Consider the following 19,101-nt stretch of genomic DNA (forward strand, 5'->3'; position numbering starts at 1 on the left):
TCAATTCCTCCAGTTCCCTAGCGCCATTCTTACTATCTCCATTCGCCTGAATCCAGCCTCTTGTACATTTTCTCCTCCCTTCATGCTATCATTACAAACTCTGCCTTCAGCTGTCTAAACCCTGTGGAATTCCATCTCTTCACCCCTTATTCCTCTCCACTCACTTCTTGGCTTCTAACAGCTTTTTTAATACCAATCACTGACTTAGCTATTTGGCCACTCCTAATATCTCACTATTTGATCCAGCATTTTTTGTTGACTTACACCCCCGTTAAGGGTTTTGAGATTTTAAGCTGCCGTATTAATTCAAGTTACTGCTACTAACTAGAGAACAATATGTTGGTAGAATTAGTGAATATTAGAATCAGCATACTGACACATGTTGACAAAGCTTTTGGTTTTGTGTCTCTTTCATTCCACAGTCAATCGGGAATTTGTCAGCTTTTATCCTTTCCAGCTATGGATAACAATGGCGCCACGGTTTCAGTGGTTCATAGAACATGTACCATGGTCTTTGCACTGCTGTTATTTTTAGGTTTGTCTTGGGCATATCTGGCAGGATTCCAGCTCCTCTTAAATGGTTATAAACTCATTTCGCTTGGAGTGTATGGCTCCCTGATCATTATCCATCTATTTCTTCAAACAATCTTTGCCCTGTTTGAGTGCAGCATGCCGGAAGATAATGCTTTGCCTTGTAGTAGCACCAAGTCAGTGGCCATAATTATATCGGCTTATCAGGAGGACCCTTTATACCTGGCACAGTGTCTTAATTCTGTGAAGAACATTGCGTATCCAAGTCATAAGCTGAGAGTTATCATGGTCATTGATGGGAACACAAAAGAAGACCAATACATGATGGACATGTTCAAGGAGGTTTTCTGCAAGGAGGATATTGGGACATATGTGTGGGAGGGCAACTATCACTCAAGAAATTTCAGTAGAATTATTCAGAATAAAGAGGAGGATAACAACAAACCGCACAGAGACCCTGTCAATCTGTTTTATGGGGAGGCATGTATTGGAAATCCGGAGAGATTAGAAGTGGAGTCACTAATCAGGACCAAACGTTGTGTTTGCGTCATGCAGAAACAAGGAGGAAAGAGAGAAGTAATGTACACAGCCTTCAAAGCTGTCAGGGACTCTGTGGATTACATTCAGGTACGATCGGTGCACCAAGTCTATGTCACTTATTTAGCCTTTACATTGGTGTGAATTTACCTTAGTCATAAAATAAATTCCTCTTGCTTTATCACTCTGAAACTGAAAATTGAGCTGCGTTTCTCAGATTCCATCTGACCCATGTATGACCCCCAGTTCCTTTTTTAAATTCTTGATCATCTCCAGTGGTTGCGAGTCTATGATCTCAACTTCCTCAGAGAGTTCTGTGGCATGGTTTTTTAAATGTAGTCTCAGGATGTAAGTAAGCATCACTGTTAAGGCTGACTTGTTTCCCAGATCCCTGCTTGCCGTGAGATGGTGATGGTGGGCCATCTTCTTGAGCTGCCATGACAGACAGCAACTAAGCAGCTTGTTAGGCCATTTCAAAGTGCACTTAACAATCAACCATTGGTGATCGGAGTCACATAGCAGCTGATAAGAGGACATTCATAGAAACCCTACAGTGCAGGTGGCCATTCGGCCCTTCAAGTCTGCACCGACAACAATCCCACCCAGGCCCTATCCCTGTAACCCCATATATTTACCCCACTAATCCCTCTAATTTACCATCCCAAGACACTAAGGGGCAATTTAGCATGGCCAATGCACATAACCCACACATCTTTGGACTGTGGGAGGAAACTGGAGCACCTGGAGGAAACCCACGCCATGGGGAGAACATGCAAACCCATACAGACAGTGACCCGAGGCTGGGAATCGAACCCAGGTCCCTGGAGCTGTGAGGCAACAATGCTAACCACTGTGCCACCCACATCGTTAGGCTTTTCGCAACAAATTTGCAGCTTTGTGGTCACTTTTAGTGATACCATTGATGATTTTCAGGACTTTTTAAAAGATTTCAAATTCCCCACCCTCTATCCCCCCACACACATACAAAGACCCAGAGGACTCCCTCCCACACTCCTCTCTCCCACACCGTCCCTAAGTTCCTCCCACCAGCCTCTGCACAGGTTTCCCCCACCAATCCCCCACGCCCTGAGGCCTGACACCACGGGCCAGACCTGACCTGAGACCTGTCCCCCTCCCTCCCTCTAGGCCTGACCACCCCCACCAAACCCAGTCCAATCAGCGGGTTTGGCTCCTTCACTTCGAATTTCCTGGACTTCCACGCTGGACTCCGGGGACACACTGCATTGGCTGGATCTCGCCGAGCCTGAGTCAGAAGATTGGGTGAGATGGGATCTAAATAACAATGAGGTACGTAATTGGGCACTGAATGCCAATCCAAACCTGATTGCCACTTCAAAGAAGTTCAGGCCCAACATCCACACTAGCGTACCTCTGTTGGCCCAAACTAAATTACCAGCTTCAAAGTTCATAGAAAGGGATGACCCATCCTTGTTTGAGTTGAGGTACCAAGGAGAAGGGAGGTATTATATGCAAGGTGTGCAGACACTGTCCACAGAGAAAATGATGGTAAGTTGACCTAAACTGCTCTGGCGCATCGTCTAGTGATGAGTTCCACAAAAACAGCAAATCACAGACCTTACAAAGCAAAAATAAAAATTGGTACTAGTAGCATTTAAAAAAAAAAAATAAGGTCCAAATCCAGGTGCTCTCTTAGTTTCCTAATATATTGATGCATATTTTCTTCATACAATTAGCACTTACATTTGTGCAACTATGTCAGTCTGAGAAGGGAGAAAGTTACAAGCCTAAAGTTACAGTTTGGACACAAAAGCAACTTTACCCAACATAAAAATTCAAGGTGCGTTTTATTTATCTTTTTGATTGTCCGCGAGACCTTGATCCAATGTTTTTCCTCCTTTTGAGGGATATTTCCAATTGAAGGTTGTTGTACAAATGTGCTAGAGAGTTCAGTAAGTAGTCTCACAACACCAGGTTAAAGTCCAACAGGCTTATTTGGTAGCACGAGCTTTCGGATCGTTGCCCCTTCATTAGGTGAGTGATCCACATCATGGCGAGAGAGTTCAGACCAAGCTTTGCTGGTCAGTAAATATTATAAATGTGAGGATCATTGACTTACATTTATTCACTTACGTTGGGGCAGCGCGGTGGCACAGTGGTTAGCAACGCTGTCTCACAGCATCAGGGACCCGGGTGACTGTCAGTATGGAGTTTGCACGTTCTCCCCGTGTCTGCGTGGGTTTCCTCTGGGTGCTCCAGTTTCCTCCCACAGTCCAAAGATGTGCGGGTGAGGTTGATTGGCCATGCTAAATTGCTCCTTAGTGTCAAGGGAGATTAGCAGGGTAAACATAGGGCTACGGGGATAGGGACTGGGTGAGATTGTTGTCGGTGCAGACTCGATGGGCCAAATGGCCTCCTGCACTGTAGGGATTTTATGATTCTATGAATTCTATCAAATATATTTCCATCTTCTGATAACTCACCAAGCATCAATTTCTATTGTCAGCCTAGAAATTGAGTAATAATGGCCTTGGAGGAAGTGCTGCACAATTCACCAGAATCATACCCGGACTAAAAGGGTTAAATTATAGAGGATAGATTGCATATATTAGACTTGTTTTCCGCTGAGTACAAGAGATTAAGATCTAAATGTTTAAGATGAATTAATGATTTGATAAGATAAATAAAGAAAAAAAATTCATTTGGTGGGGGTGTCCAGAACAAGGGGGCCTAACCTTAAAATTAGAGCGAGTTCATTCAGGAGTGAAGCCAGGAAACACAACAAAGGTTGGTGGCAATCTGGGACTCATTCGGCCAAAAAGCTGCTGGGGCTCGAGATTGGCCAAAAGTCAATTGAAAATCATGGCCCAAGCTGGAGTTAAGGTACAGATCAGTGCTGACTTCAACAAATGACAGAATAGTCTCGCGGAGCTGCATGGTCTACACTTGTCTACATTCTCACTAACTTTTACAGATGCACCATAGAAAGCATTCTTTCTGGTTGTATCACAGCTTGGTATGGGCTCCTGCTCTGCCCAAGACCGCAAGGAATTACAAAATGTTGTGAATGTAACCCAATCCATCACGCAAACCAGCCTCCCATCCATTGACTCTGTCTACACTTCCTGCTGCCTCGGCAAAGCAACCAGAATAATTAAGGACCCCACGCACCCCGGACATTCTCTCTTCCACCTTGTTCCGTCGGGAAAAAGATATAAAAGTCTGAGGTCACGTACCAACCAACTCAAGAACAGCTTCTTCCCTGCTGCTGTCAGACTTTTGAATGGACTTACCTTGCATTAAGTGGATCTTTCTCTACATCCTAGCTATGACTGTAACACTACATTCTGCACTATCTTGTTACTTTCTCTATGAACGGTATGCTTTGTCAGTATAGCGCATAAGAAACAATACTTTTTGCTGTATGTTAATACATGTGACAATAATAAATCAAATCAAAATCAAACTTGTTGCTATTTAATTTGGAGCAAGAGGGAGATCGAGGCAAACTGGTTCTACCTCTATCTGACTTTTTAAACACACTTTTCAGTCGGGCATCAGGTTGAGGAGATATGGTTGTTTTTTACCCCTCCTTAGCCTAGGGGCAGTGAGGTTAATTACAGGTCCTCCAATGCTACCTGGCTAACTCAGTACAGACCAGCGATCAAACCAGAAAACCATTGGTATGCAAGCCTTTAGATATCCTGTTTGACCTTGGTTATTTTCATTTCTTTTTACCAACACAAAAGTTAGTTCTATTCAAGTTTGAATATCTTGAATAGAACTAACACTGCTTAGGTCATCAGGTACTGAAAAGGCACATAACTACATTTTCGATTTCAGAAAACTTTCAAGAATGTCACACAATGAACATCCTCCCTTTAGTCACAAGGCAGAACATTGAATTATGGGCCTGTAATGAGAAGAAAGTAACTGGAATAATGCAGCGGCTCAGAGCTTTGCAGCAACAATCAATGTTCATTATCCTGTTCTCCTCTACACAGGAAGTCTAAACTGTGTACAAATTTATAGTAAGCATGTTTCTAGCTTGTCTCATTGCCCGCCAGGTTATTTTTTTCATGTTATTGTCATTTTGTCCTGCCGTCTGGTTAGGCAGCTTCCATTTTATCTCATGGAACTTCAGCATGTTTCCATCAGTAATTTTAGAAACAAAAACATTGACAATAGAAGCAGGAGTAGGCCATTTGGCCTTTGAGCCTGCTCCGCCATTCATTATGATCATACCTGATCATCAAATTCAATATCCTGATCCCTCCTTCCCCCCCATATCCCTTGATATAGCCCCAAGAGCTATATCTAATTTCTTCTTGAAATCACACAACACTTTGGTTTCAACTAGTGAGTTTCCCAGATTCACCACTCTCTGGGTGAAGAAATTTCTCCTCACCTCAGTCCAAAAAGGTTTACCCCTTATCCTCAAACTATGACTCCTAGTTCTGGACTCCCCCACCGTCAGGAACATTCTTTCTGAATTTACCTTGTCTTATCCTGTTAGAATTTTATATTTCTGAGATGTCACTTTTCTAAACTCCAATGAATATAATCCGAACATGTCTTGCTGTTTGGCAGAATTACTGTACAGGGAAGATTGCCACCTATCATTGTCATGCACTATCAATTATGACACGAAGACTCCTGTGAGTGAGTGAAACTAATAGGCTTTTATTCACAGAGAACAGAAGCACAACCTTGTAGCTGACCTGGTCTAGACTGAGGCAAGGAGGAGGGACCATCACCTTTATACCCCACTCTGGGTGGAAAGGGAGGAGTCTCGGGCCAGTTGCAGCATGGGTGTGTCCAGGCACATACATGTAGTAACAGTGGTTCACCACATTGACGGACTGCATAAACTAGTTTTGCATCTGGAAATTTCTAAAATGTAAATAGGACATACTGGTTTTCTTTTCCGCTATATTTCTTTGTCGTACAAACATGTGTATGAGTTAACAGCAGGAGTAGGCCACTTGGCCCCTCGAGCCTGCTCAGCCATTCAATAAGATCATGGCTGATCGATTTTAACCTCAATTCCATATGAGTGACTTTTAAGGGGCATCTGGACAAATACATGAATCGGATGGGAATAGAGGGATATGATCCCTGGAAGGGTAGGGGGTTTTAGTTCACATGGGCAGCATGGTCAGTGCAGGCTTGGACGGCCGAAGGGCCTGTTCCTGTGCTGGAATTTTCTTTGTTCTTTGTGCCAGATTCATGCATACCCCCAAAAACCTTTCACCTCCTTGTCAATCAAGAATCTATCTCTGCCTTAAGAAATATTCAAAGATTTTACCAGGCAGCTCTCGGAAGAAGAGAGTCCTAGGGACTCACAACCCTCTGAGAGAAAGAAATTCCCGTCCTCTATCTTAAATGGGTGGCCTTTTATTTTTAAACAGCGACCGCTAGTTCTAGATTTTCCAATAAAAGGAAGCATCCTCTCCACATCCACCCTGTCAAAGTCCTGAGGATCTTAAAGGTTTTGATTAAGTTGCCTCTTTCTCTTCTAAACTCTCGTGGATACAAACCTAACTTCTCCAACCTTATGTCCTAAGACAACCCGCCTATTCCTGGTATTAGTCGAGTAAACCTTCTTTAAACTGTTTCTAATGCATTTAAGTCTTTCCTTACATAAGGAGACCAATACTGTACACAATATGATTCTAGGATTCTATGAATACTCCAGATGTGGTCCCACCAATGTCTCATGCTGCATTGGGAATGAAGCTTTCCAACATATTTTGATCAGCAACAATAAAACTAAACCCAATCAAAAGCCATGCCCTGATCCGATCCTGCCCAGCATTTGGTTTTCAGCTTAGCTACAAGTGGAACACTGGAGATAGATGGAATGTAGAATCATGACAGCACTGTACTAGTGCACCAAAATGAGAGAAAATGCTAAAAATTGTATTTTTATTTGCACTTGAAAGAGAAAAGGCGGTTTGATATCTCAGGAAGGGTCCTTTACTGGATCAGATAGTTACTTTAATCACAGGTTAATTGAAAAATGGATCCTTCTGAATAAAGATGGGACTGTATCCCTCGAATATACAAAGTGAAAATGCTGGAAAGTCTCAGCAGGTCTGGCAGCATCTGTAAGGAGAGAACAGAGCTAACGTTTCGAGTCCAGACGACCCTTCGTCCAAGTATAGCAGCACCTGTGGAGAGAGAAATAGGGCAGGGCAATGGCCTAGTGGTATTAGTAGACTATTAATCCAGAATAGATTCACAGAATCATACAGTGCAGAAGGAGGCCATTTGGCCCATCGAGTCTGCACTGCCCGTAATCCCACCCAGACCCTATCCTCATAACCCCATGTATTTACCCTAGCTAGTCTTAGCTAATGTTCTGGGGACCCGGATTCGAATCCCGCCTTGGCAAATGGTGAAATTTGAATTCAATAAAAAAAATCTGGAATTAAGAATCTACTGATGGTCATGAAACCATTGTCGATTGTCGGAAAAACCCATCTGGTTCGCTAATGTCCTTTAGGGAGGGAAATCTGCCGTCCTTACTCAGTCTGGCTTACCCTGTTTGAGGGTAAATCCACATCTGGTATGTGGCAGTCTTTTAAGGAACGGTTGTTAGGGCTACAGGACAAGCATGTGCCTGTAAAAAAGGATAGGAAGGGTAGGATTAGAGAACCGTGGATAACCAGGGAAATTGAGGGACTGGTCAAAAGGAAAAGAGAGGCGTATGTTAGGTCCAAGCAGCTAAAAACGGAGGGAGCTCTGGAGGAGTACAATGAAGAGCAAAAAGGGGTCACGAAATGTTCTTGGCAGACAGGATTAAGGAGAATCCCAAGGCATTTTATTCATACGTTAGGAACAAAAGGGTTGTTAGGGAAAAAATCGGACCTCTCAGGGACAAAAGTGGGGACTTATGCTTGGAGCCCAAAGAGGTAGGGGAGATCCTAAATGAATACTTTGCGTCGGTATTCACAAAGGAGAGGGATGTGTTGACTGGGAGTGTCTCGGAGGGGAGTGTTGAACCGTTGGAGAAAATCTCCATTACAAAGGAGGAAGTGTTAGGTTTGTTAGAGAATATAAGACTGACAAATCCCCAGGGCCTGATGGAATCTATCCAAGGCTGCTCAGGGAGACGAGAGGTGAAATCGTTGGGCCTCTGACGCAAATCTTTGTCTCGTCACTGGACACAGGTAGGTCCCAGAGGATTGGAGGATAGCCAATGTGGTCCCGTTATTTAAGAAGGGTAGGAAGGATAACCCGGGTAATTATAGGCCGGTGAGCTTGACGTCCGTGGTGGGGAAGTTGTTGGAGAAGATTCTTAAAGATAGGATGTATGCGCATTTAGAAAGGAATAAACTCATTAACGATAGTCAACATGGTTTTGTGAGAGGGAGGTCATGCCTCACTAACCTGGTGGTGTTTTTTGAAGAAGTGACCAAAATGGTTGACGAAGGAAGGGCCGTGGATGTTGTCTATATGGACTTTAGTAAAGCGTTTGACAAAGTCCCTCATGGTAGGCTAGTGAAAAAGGTTGGATTCCATGGGATAAAGGGGGAGGTGGCTAGATGGGTGGAGAACTGGCTTGGTCATAGAAGACAGAGGGTGGTAGTGGAAGGGTCTTTTTCCGGCTGGAGGCCTGTGACTAGTGGTGTACCGCAGGGCTCTGTATTGGGACCTCTGCTGTTTGTGATTTATATAAATGATCTGGAAGAAGGAGTAACTGGGGTGATCAGTAAGTTTGCGGACGACACAAAACTGGCAGGACTTGCAGATAGTGAGGAACATTGTCAGAGGCTACAGAAGGATATAGATAGGCTGGAAATTTGGGCAAGGAAATGGCAGATGGAGTTCAATCCTGATAAATGCGAAGTGATGCATTTTGGTGGGAATAATGTAGGGAGGAGCTACACGATAAATGGAAGAACCATAAAGGGTGTAGAGACGCAGAGGGACCTGGGTGTGCAAGTCCACAGATCTTTGAAGGTGACGTCACAGGTGGAGAAGGTGGTGAAGAAGGCATATGGCATGCTTGCCTTTATAGGACGGGGCATAGAGTATAAAAGTTGGGGTCTGATGTTGCAGATGTATAGAACGTTGGTTCGGCCGCATTTGGAATACTGCGTCCAGTTCTGGTCGCCACACTACCAGAAGGACGTGGAGGCTTTGGAGAGAGTACAGAGGAGGTTTACCAGGATGTTGCCTGGTATGGAGGGGCTTGGTTATGAGGAGAGATTGGGTAAACTGGGGTTGTTCTCCTTGGAAAGACGGAGGATGAGGGGAGACTTAATAGAGGTGTACAAAATTATGAAAGGCATAGATAGGGTGAACGGTGGGAAGCTTTTCCCCGGGTCGGTGGTGACGTTCACGAGGGGTCATAGGTTCAAGGTGAAGGGGGGGAGGTTTAACACAGATATCAGAAGGACATATTTCACACAGAGGGTCGTGGGGGCCTGGAATGTGTTGCCGGGCAAGGTGGTGGAGGCGGACACACTGGGAACGTTTAAGACTTATCTAGGCAGCTATATGAGCGGAGTGGGAATGGAGGGATACAAAAGAGTGGTCTAGTTTGGACCAGGGAGCGGCGCGGGCTAATTGTTCCTGGTTTCTCGTTTCAAGGCTTCATTCTATGATCATCTTGCTGGTGCCAGTACAGAGCGAGACTGCGGATAGTTGGGAACCTGTCTCGGGGGCAGGGAATTCATATGGTGTTCGTGGAAGTGGAAATGACTAGGGTTGGGAAGCATTTTCCGATCAGGGCCATTGTGATCTCCTGGACTCGTTTCGATCGCCACAGGGGGTCGGAGAGGAATTTCCCAGATTTTTTTTTTCCCATATTGGCCCTGGGGTTTTTCACTCTGGGTTTTCGCCTCTCCCTGGAGATCACATGGTCTGGAATGGGGGGGTGGGGGTGAGTTAATAGGTTGTAATGAACAAAGCATCGTAGCTGTGAGGGACAGCTCGGTGGATAGGATATTGGTATGTAGATAGGCTGGAAAATTGGGCGGGGATCCTGGATTCAGGATTCAATCCTGGACCGGGGAGCGGCGCGGGCTTGGAGGGCCGAAGGGCCTGTTCCTGTGCTGTATTGTTCTTTGTTCTTTGTTCTTTGTACATGTGACTCCAGAGCCACAGCAATGTGGTTGATTCTCAGCTGCTCTCAGACAACTAGGGATGGGCAATAAATGCCGGTCAGCCAGCGACGCCCATGTCCCATGAATGAATGAAAAAAAAATTAATATTTCAGGTCTGTGACCGATCATCTGATGTATGAATGTAGGAGAGTACCTTCAGTACACACTGGACTGCAGTGGTCCAAGAAGGCAGCTCATCACCACCTTCTCAAGGGCAATAAATGTTGGCTTTGCCAGTAATGCTCACATCCCATATTTTGTTTAAGTACTTTGATTAGCACTATAAATAATGACAGATATCAAAACAACATGAGCTTCTTCATTCATATTTTTATCAGGTTATCACATGGCAAAAAATAATTCCGCAGCTATGATTGATCATACAATGCTAACAAGCCCAGCCTCTTTGCAAGTATATTCAATATCATAGTCTACATTGAACATTGCTGATGTGTAGTATTTCCAGCTCTATAGCTCCTATCAATCAATGCGCCACTTTCTTTGTCACTTTCCATTTTTGTCAGTACTGAACCGCCTAAACCCAAAGGGCAGATTCTTTGCTCATTTCTCCACATCTCGTGCTTTCCTTTTTGCCTTTCATCGCTTTCAAAAATGTCACGGAAAGTTCACCATCTACCTCACCGCCACCTTTGTTTTGCTGTGTTTTCACCCTTATCATCGGCATATAAATTTGAACGATGAGATAAAAGGTTAGTCATAGTTTCCAAAAGAAATCCGCTTAGGTTTGTAATTGCACAGTGAAAGAATTTGCATTTTTATTGCTCCTTATCGCATCCTCAGGATATTTCAAAGCAGTTTATAACCAATGGATTACGTTTGAAGTGCAGTCATTTATTATTCGGTCAAAGGCAACCGAAATATGCACAAAATGCCAAAAACAGCAAATAAAAAGCAACCAAACGATCTATTTTTGATGGTGTGGCTTGAAGAATAAATGTTGACGAGGACACTGGGAGAGCTCTTGCACTTCTTTCTATATATTATTTCTTACAAGCACCCAAACAAGTTGACAGCGTTGATTTGACCTCTCATATGAAAGATGGCAACTCTGATAGTGCAGCTGTACTTGGTAGTTTGCAACGGGATAATTTTAATTGAACATTGTGGGTTTCACATCCGCTCCTACCCAAGCCAGCTTTGGGTGTGCCCCAAATGTAAAAACCAGGCCTGGTTAAAGCCTCTTTTGTTTTGAGTCTAACAGTAGCGAAGATAACAACTGGCCATTTTGGTGAATGAATTAAACATTTACACTAATGGTGCGACTTGTGGAGTAGCGGGTCTAGAGAAACTGCACACTCCTCCCATCCTGGTCATGATACTAGTCCACAGTGTATTAGATGATGGAAAACACAACATCCAACCTCTCACTTGGTCCTTTCACAACTGGAAATGTCTTTTTGGTTGGTGATCACTTAATGTATGAGTTACTGATGCTTGGAATGTTGATATATCCAGATCAATCCATGCATCTGAAGACAGTCTTTGCAATAATGTTAAAGTTGGACATACAGATACAACAGCAATAGCCCAATGTTATTGACCTGGCCAGTTTTCATGAAGTGCTGCTGACTCTATCCAGATATAGTTAGATGGATGGTTATAGTTAAAGTAATATAGGAAATCTTTCTGAGCCCATGGGATCTTGGCCTGCCAGCAATGTATATTGGGCACTCTGGCAACATAACGTTTTGGTGATTCATTACAATGTTTAGAAAATCATGAAACCATGTGCCTGATATAGAGATTTTCTGTGCTAGAGTATGACGATCGCTGTCAGCCAAGTGAACTTATAAAATGACCTCTTATGTATCTTTACCAATTAATTATTTGGCTTTAGCCATGAATTGTACATGTTTATCAGTGGATTGTGTTAATTTTCTATATTATAGGTCTGTGATTCAGATACAAAGCTTGACTCACAAGCAACTATGGAACTGGTTAAAGTTTTGGATTCAAAGGAGAACTATGGAGCAGTTGGAGGGGAAGTGCGAGTACTCAATGTCACCGACTCGTTTGTTAGTTTCATGAGCAGCCTGCGTTACTGGATCACATTCAATATAGAACGAGCCTGCCAGTCTTACTTTGACTGTGTGTCCTGTATCAGTGGACCTTTAGGTAAGGCATGTGAACAAATCAGGATCTTATTGGAGGATGTCATGATCCCAGATAGTTTAAAATAAAACCCTTTCATAGATCTCCCTGGTACAGTGCAATTTGTGTAAAGTAGGCCTAAGTTGTGGATCTTACCTTTTAGACACCTGGAACACCGAGGTGCCTCACAACACCAAGGACCCCAGTTCAATTCCGGCCTCAGGTGACTGTGTGCCGTTTGCACATTCTCCCCGTGTCTGTGTGGATTTCCTCCAGGTGCTCTGGTTTCCGCCAACAGTTCAAGGATGTGCAGGTTAGGTGGATTGGCCATGCTAAATTGCCTCTTAATGTGCAAAGATGTGTATGTGTAGGTAGGTGGATTAGCCATGGTCAATACACGGGGAAACGGGAATAGAATGGGGACAGATTGGGCCTTGATAAGATGTTCTTTCGGTGACTCGGTGCAAACTTGATGGGCCAAGTTGCCTCCTTCAACATTGCAGGGATTCTGTGGTTCTATGGACAAAGAAAGATTTTCCAGGATGCACTGTGGCTGAACAATAGTCAAAGCGAAGATAAATCACAGAGCAATGCTGCCAAATTTGGGGTGTAAAGTCAGCCATTTGAAGTACAAAGGAAAGACAGAGATGTGATGCATTTGAGTCCTAGAATCACAGGTTTACAGCATGGAAACAGGCCCTTCGACCCAACTTGTCCATGCCACCCCCTTTATTTTAACCACTAAGCTAGTCCCAGTTGCCCACATTTGGTCCATATCCCTCTATAGCCATCTTACCCATGTAACTGTCTAAATGCTTTTTAAAAGACAAAATTGTACCCGCCTCTACTACTACCTCTGGCAGCTTGTTCCAGACACTCACCATCCTCTATGTGAAAATATTGCCCTTCTGGACCCTTTTGTATCTCTCCCCTCTCACCTTAAACCTATGCACTCTAGTTTTAGACTCCCCTACCTTTGGGAAAAGATATTGACTATCTAGCTGATCTATGCCCCTCATTATTTTATAGATCTCTATAAGATCACCCCTAAGCTTCCTACGCTGCAGAGAAAAAAGTCCCTGTCTATCCAGCCTCTCCTTATAACTCAAACTATCAAATCCTGGTAGCATCCTAGTAAATCTTTTCTGCACTCTTTCTAGTTTAATAATACCCTTTCTGTAATAGGGTGACCAGAACTGTACACAATACAGTATTAAATCCCTGGGAATGAGTGAGTTAGAATAGGAGACCGTGTGATAAGTCTTGATTTCAACATAATGCAGGGAGAAGGAAGCGTTTGGAGTTTAGGACGAACAAGGGTGAAAAGTTCAGGAGGGGAACTGAGCATTGTTATATTGGTAAATCACCTGAGACAAGAGGAAGATGTGTTGTCAGCCTTTTTTGGGTGTTTTTTGGTTTTGCTATCAGGTCTGACTTCCTCAATAGCTCATTTCTAACCTTTTCAATTTCAAGGTCTATCTCTGGTATGAGAACCATTCATCATTGCACACGGAACTGTTTGACTAGACCCAGGTCCAAAGTCTGTCTTCAATTCTAACAATGGCATTCTATTTCAGGGATGTACAGGAATAACTTGCTCCAGCAGTTACTAGAACCCTGGTACAATCAGAGATTCCTGGGAATTCGGTGCACATTTGGGGACGATCGTCACCTGACTAATAGGGTGCTTAGTCTAGGCTACTCCACCAAGTAAGATGAATCTATTTTCTGCTTGGTTTTATATTAAAAGAATTGTGTTGTAGCCAAAATGTTAAATACGGGCCTATTATTTCCACTTAAATGGATGAGACTTTCTCATCCAAACTATGGCCCATAACTGTCTGATTCCCCAGTGTCACATCTGGAGGCAGTAGCCCAATGATGCGCTGGGGAATCCCTCCAGGAAGTTCCTACGTAAGGTTTTTCCCAGCAATTGCCTAGAAGTGCTAACTTCCCCTGGATAATAGTGCCGGGCTAGGAACCATCCGACAGAAGCGATTTGAATTGCTAATTTCAGATGGCTCTGCCAGTTTTACCGATAGTTATTCTGAAAGAGTTGAAAGGAAAAAAATCACTTCTAACTCTAGAGTAACTACCTAAACACCTTGACCCAGCTTCACAGGAGACACCCCCCACACACATGATCCCCCCAGAGGACCCGCGGCACGGTAGCACAGTGGTTAGCACTGCTGCTTCACAGCTCCAGGGTTCCGGGTTCGATTCCCAGCTTGGGTCACTGTCTGTGTGGAGTTTGCACATTCTCCTCGTGTCTGCGTGGGTTTCCTCCGGGTGCTCCGGTTTCCTCCCACAGTCCAAAGATGTGCGGGTTAGGTTGATTGGCCAGGTTACAAAATTGCCCCTTAGAGTCCTGGGATGTGTAGGTTAGAGGGATTAGCGGGTAAAATATGTGGGGGTACGGCCTGGGTGGGATTGTGGTCGGTGCAGACTCGATGGGCCGAATGGCCTCCTTCTGCACTGTAGGGTTTCTATGATTTCTATGATTTCTATGACCCACCACAGTACCCCAACCCCCGACCCGACCCGAAACCCGACCCCCCTTCCCGGCCTGATGGCCTCATCCACTCTGACCCTCTACTCTTAGATATTAGTGAAGAGGACTTTGGAGGGTCCATTTGCTTGGGTGTGTTATTGTCATGTTCAGTGCCTAGGTCAATTCTGGTGATCCATCGAGTTATATTCTTATTATGTCTTGAGGCAGTTTGATACAAGTAAGTACTCTCCTTGGCTAATTCTCAGGGTAGTTAAGTTAAGGACAGGAAGACAATGGTAAGATGGCTAAAGAAGCTGGCAGAGATGGGATTGCAATGTCAAGATATTCTAGTGTCTGTGACCAGCTTGGTTTTAATGATAATATTGAAAGTTGTGTTAAATTTGATTGCTTTAAAATGAAAGCCAAATACAGAAATAAGGGAAGTTAATTAAAGAAAACTCATTTGTTTCACCCAGGTATACACCCAAAGCTTGGTGCTACACAGAAACTCCAGCTCAATACCTGCGCTGGCTTAATCAACAAATGCGATGGACCAAGTCATCCTTCATTGAATGGTTCTACAGTTCCCTCTGGTGGCATAAGCAAAGTCTATGGATTACGTATGAGTCTGTAGTCATGGGGATTTTGCCTGTCTTCATCATTGTGACAATTGTCAAGGTATTCTACCACGGATATCTCTGGGATATTCTCTGGGTGCTCCTCTGCTTCCATGGCATTGCATTGCTCAAAGCATTCAATGCTGTATGCCTGAATGGGGGTCTGGTGATGATATTGGTATCTCTGTATCCTATCATCTATTTGAGTGGACTGCTGCCAATCAAATGCTTTTCCCTGCTTACAATTAACAATAACAGCTGGGGAACATCTGGGCGCAAAGAGAGAGTCAAGAACTACACCCCATTGCTTCCACTGTTGGTATGGGGGATTACCCTCCTTGTGGGCTTGATTGAGACTATATTCACAGAGACTGAAAGATCTTGGATCCACGCTGAACAGCCGTCATATAAAAACTATGTGCTCGGTGGTTCATTGGTCTTGTTTTCATACTGGGCAACTATGGTTGCAATTTACCATCTATGGTCATGGCACCGGTGTAAGAGGAACATTGCAATGTACCGCGTTGACGTGTAGATTTTGTGTAAATCACTTCACAATTACTGAAACATTTGAGGAATACGTGAAACATATTTTACAAACATAAATTGAGAGGTTCTGCTTTTTGTTCCTGGGGTAACTTTTCTCTGCAGTCCCTTCTGGGAGATGCATCTTTTCAAGCCAGAAAATTGGTAGGGATACTATCTCCCAGCTCTCTGCCAGCTTCATTCTGCGGTAACCAGTACCACAGAGCATTATATATTTGGAACTCATTCATCAGTATTGGGTAAATGCACAAGCAGACAGTGAAGACTATTCTTTCAGGGTGACAGTATGGAGCACTATAATTAGCCTTGCTAAGGTAGCAAGAGAGCTCTCTCCAGTTTGCTGTCCAGTAACCTTTACTAGAATGTATGACATGGGGTGAGAACAGGACTTGGTTCAGATGTGAAACTCACAGCTGACACTCCTTGTTAGGCATCAAACCGGAAGAGTGGCCACTTTACATCGATCCAAACTTCACATTAACAATACATATAGGAGATAACATAAGAACTAGGAGCAGGAGTAGGCAATTCAGTTCTACCTCACCATTCAACACGACCATGGCTAATCTAATCTTGGCCTCATCTCCACCTTCCTGCCCACTCCCCATAACTCTTCAACCCGCTATTAATTAAAAACATATCTATCACTCCTTCAGACTTGTTTAGTGTTCCAGCGTAAAATATTCCACTAATTCACGACCCTTTGAGTGAAGTAATTCCTCCTCATTTCTGTTTTAGATCTGCCACCCCTTTAACCTAAAACTATAGTCTAGAATGTCCAACAATAGGAAAGATCTGTTCTACATTTACACTATCAATCCTCTTTAGCATATTATATACCTCAATTAGATCTCCTCTTATTCTCCTAACCTCCAGCGAGTATAGGCCTAAATTCCTCAATCTCTCTTCATAAGACAAGTCCTTCATCCCTGAAATCAACTAAGTGAACATTCGCTGAATCGCCTCTGCTGCATTTACGTCCTTCCTTAAGCAAGGGGACCAAAACTGTATGGAGTCCTCCAGATGCGGTCTCACCAATGCCCTATACAGTTCCAACAGCACTTCACTACTTTTATACTCTATTCCATTAGCAACAAATGCCAAAATTCCATTCACCTTCCTTCCTGCTGCACCTGCGTACTAGATTTCTGCGATTCGTGCATGAGGACACCCAAATCCCTTCGCACTGAAGCATTCTGAAGTTTCTTTCAATTTAGATAACAAGTTGCCTTTTTATTTCCGACCAAAATGGAAAACCTCACACTTATCCATGTTAAATTCCACCTCCCAGATTTTGGCCCACTCATCTAACCTATTCATATCCATTTTTACATTTCTTATTTCCTCATCGCAACTTGCTTCCCCACCTATTTTAGTGTCAAATTTGGCTATAGTACATTCCATCCCTGCATTAAGTCATTAATATAGATTGTAAATAGTTGGAACCCGAGGATCGAATCCTCGAATTCACACAAATATTTACAGTTTGCCAACCAAGAGAAGACCCATTTATTCCTACTCTCTGCTTTATGTTGGTTAGCCAATCCTCTATCCAAGCTAATATATTACCCGTAATCCTGTGGGATCTTACCTTGTGTATTAACCGTTTGTGTGGCAACTTATCAAAGGCCTTCTGAAAGTCCAGACACACTACATCTACAGGACCCCCATTATCCACTTTGCTTGTTATATTTTCAAAGAAGTCCAACAAGTTAGTCAAACACGATTTATCCTTCATAACATCATGCTGACTCTGATGGATTGCATTTTGACTTTTCAAATATCCCATTACAACTTCCTTAATAAAGAATTCCAACATTTTCCCTACAACAGACATTAAACTAACTGGTTTATAGTTTCCTACTTTCTGCCTTTCTCTCTTTTTGAACAGAGGCATTCCATTAGCCTTTTTCCAATCCACTGGAACCTTTTCGTAATGTGTAGTTGCCAGCGTTGGACTGGGGTGAACACAGTAAGAGTTTTACCAACACCAGGTTAAAGTCCAACAGGTTTATTTGGTAGCAAATACCATTAGCTTTCTGAGCGCTGCTCCTTCGTCAGATGGAGTGGAAATGTGCTCTCAAACAGGGCACAGAGACACAAAAATCAAGTTACAGAGTACTGATTAGAATGCAAATCCCTACAGCCAGCCAGATCTTAAAGATACAGACAATGTGGGTGGAGGGAGCATTAAGCACAGGTTAAAGAGACACCTTTCCGTAATCCAGGAGAATTTTGGGATATTATAACCAATGCCTCCATTATCTCTGCTGCCACTTCTTTAAGACCCTAGATGTAGGCCAGTAGGCCCTGGGGACCTGTCTGCCTTGAATTCCAGTAGTTTGCTCAATACTCGGTCCCTAGTGATGGTGATTGACTTGATTTTCAACAACCTCTGCATTACCTGTTATGGTTGGGATGGTTCTAGATTCCTCCACCATGAAAACTGAGGCAAAATATTGATTTAGTGTCTCTGTCATTTCTGTGCTCCCCATTATTAACTCTCCAGTCTCATTCTCTAAGGGACCAATGTTGATTTTAGCTACTCCCTTCCTTTTTATATAATTATAGAGAGGAGGAATTATTTTCTTTAAATCAGAACATTATTCACTTTCAATTGCCACAGAGTATAAATGTCCCTTTGGGCAGGATTATTTTGTAAAAGGAAAGTGATGGTTCTGAAATATATACTCTACATTATGTATTAAGAACATAAGAACATAAGAAATAGGAGCAGGAGTAGGCCATCTAGCCCCTCGAGCCTGCCCCGCCATTCAATAAGATCATGGCTGATCTGAAGTGGATCAGTTCCACTTACCCGCCTGATCCCTATAACCCCTAATTCCCTTACCGATCAGGAATCCATCTATCCATGCTTTAAACATATTCTACGAGGTAGCCTCCACCACTTCAGTGGGCAGAGAATTCCAGAGATTCACCACCCTCTGAGAGAAGAAGTTCCTCCTCAACTCTGTCCTAAATTGACCCCCCTTTATTTTGAGGCTGTGCCCTCTAGTTCTAGCTTCCTTTCTAAGTGGAAAGAATCTCTCCACCTCTACCCTATCCAGCCCCTTCATTATCTTATAGGTCTCTATAAGATCCCCCCCTCAGCCTTCTAAATTCCAACGAGTACAAACCCAATCTGCTCAGTCTCTTCTCATAATCAACACCC

The 19,101-nt window shown here is 43.4% G+C and overlaps 2 protein-coding genes across 2 annotated transcripts in view; one reads left to right on the forward strand and one right to left on the reverse strand.

Moving 5' to 3' along the window:
* Nucleotides 1-19,101, reverse strand: part of LOC144479966 (uncharacterized) — a 418,329-nt gene that overhangs the window by 217,507 nt on the left and 181,721 nt on the right. The gene's annotated exons all lie outside the window — the stretch shown is intronic.
* Nucleotides 508-15,918, forward strand: LOC144480005 (hyaluronan synthase 1-like). The gene is made up of 4 exons (XM_078199157.1): nucleotides 508-1,158; nucleotides 12,074-12,299; nucleotides 13,853-13,985; nucleotides 15,243-15,918. The coding sequence occupies exons 1-4, from the start codon at nucleotides 508-510 to the stop codon at nucleotides 15,916-15,918; spliced, it is 1,686 nt and encodes a 561-aa protein (XP_078055283.1).

This window comes from Mustelus asterias, chromosome 27, assembly GCF_964213995.1.
Source record: "Mustelus asterias chromosome 27, sMusAst1.hap1.1, whole genome shotgun sequence".
Classification (NCBI taxonomy): Eukaryota; Metazoa; Chordata; class Chondrichthyes; order Carcharhiniformes; family Triakidae; genus Mustelus; species Mustelus asterias.

What these genes read in the sequence shown, in the direction of transcription:
- LOC144480005 (XM_078199157.1), top strand. Translation starts at nt 508, where the DNA reads ATGGTCTTTGCACTGCTGTTATTTTTAGGTTTGTCTTGGGCATATCTG. An exon ending in CTGTATCAGTGGACCTTTAG is followed by an intron (nt 12,300 to 13,852) that starts GTAAGGCATGTG and finishes ATTCTATTTCAG; the next exon opens with GGATGTACAGGAATAACTTG. An exon ending in AGTCTAGGCTACTCCACCAA is followed by an intron (nt 13,986 to 15,242) that starts GTAAGATGAATC and finishes TGTTTCACCCAG; the next exon opens with GTATACACCCAAAGCTTGGT.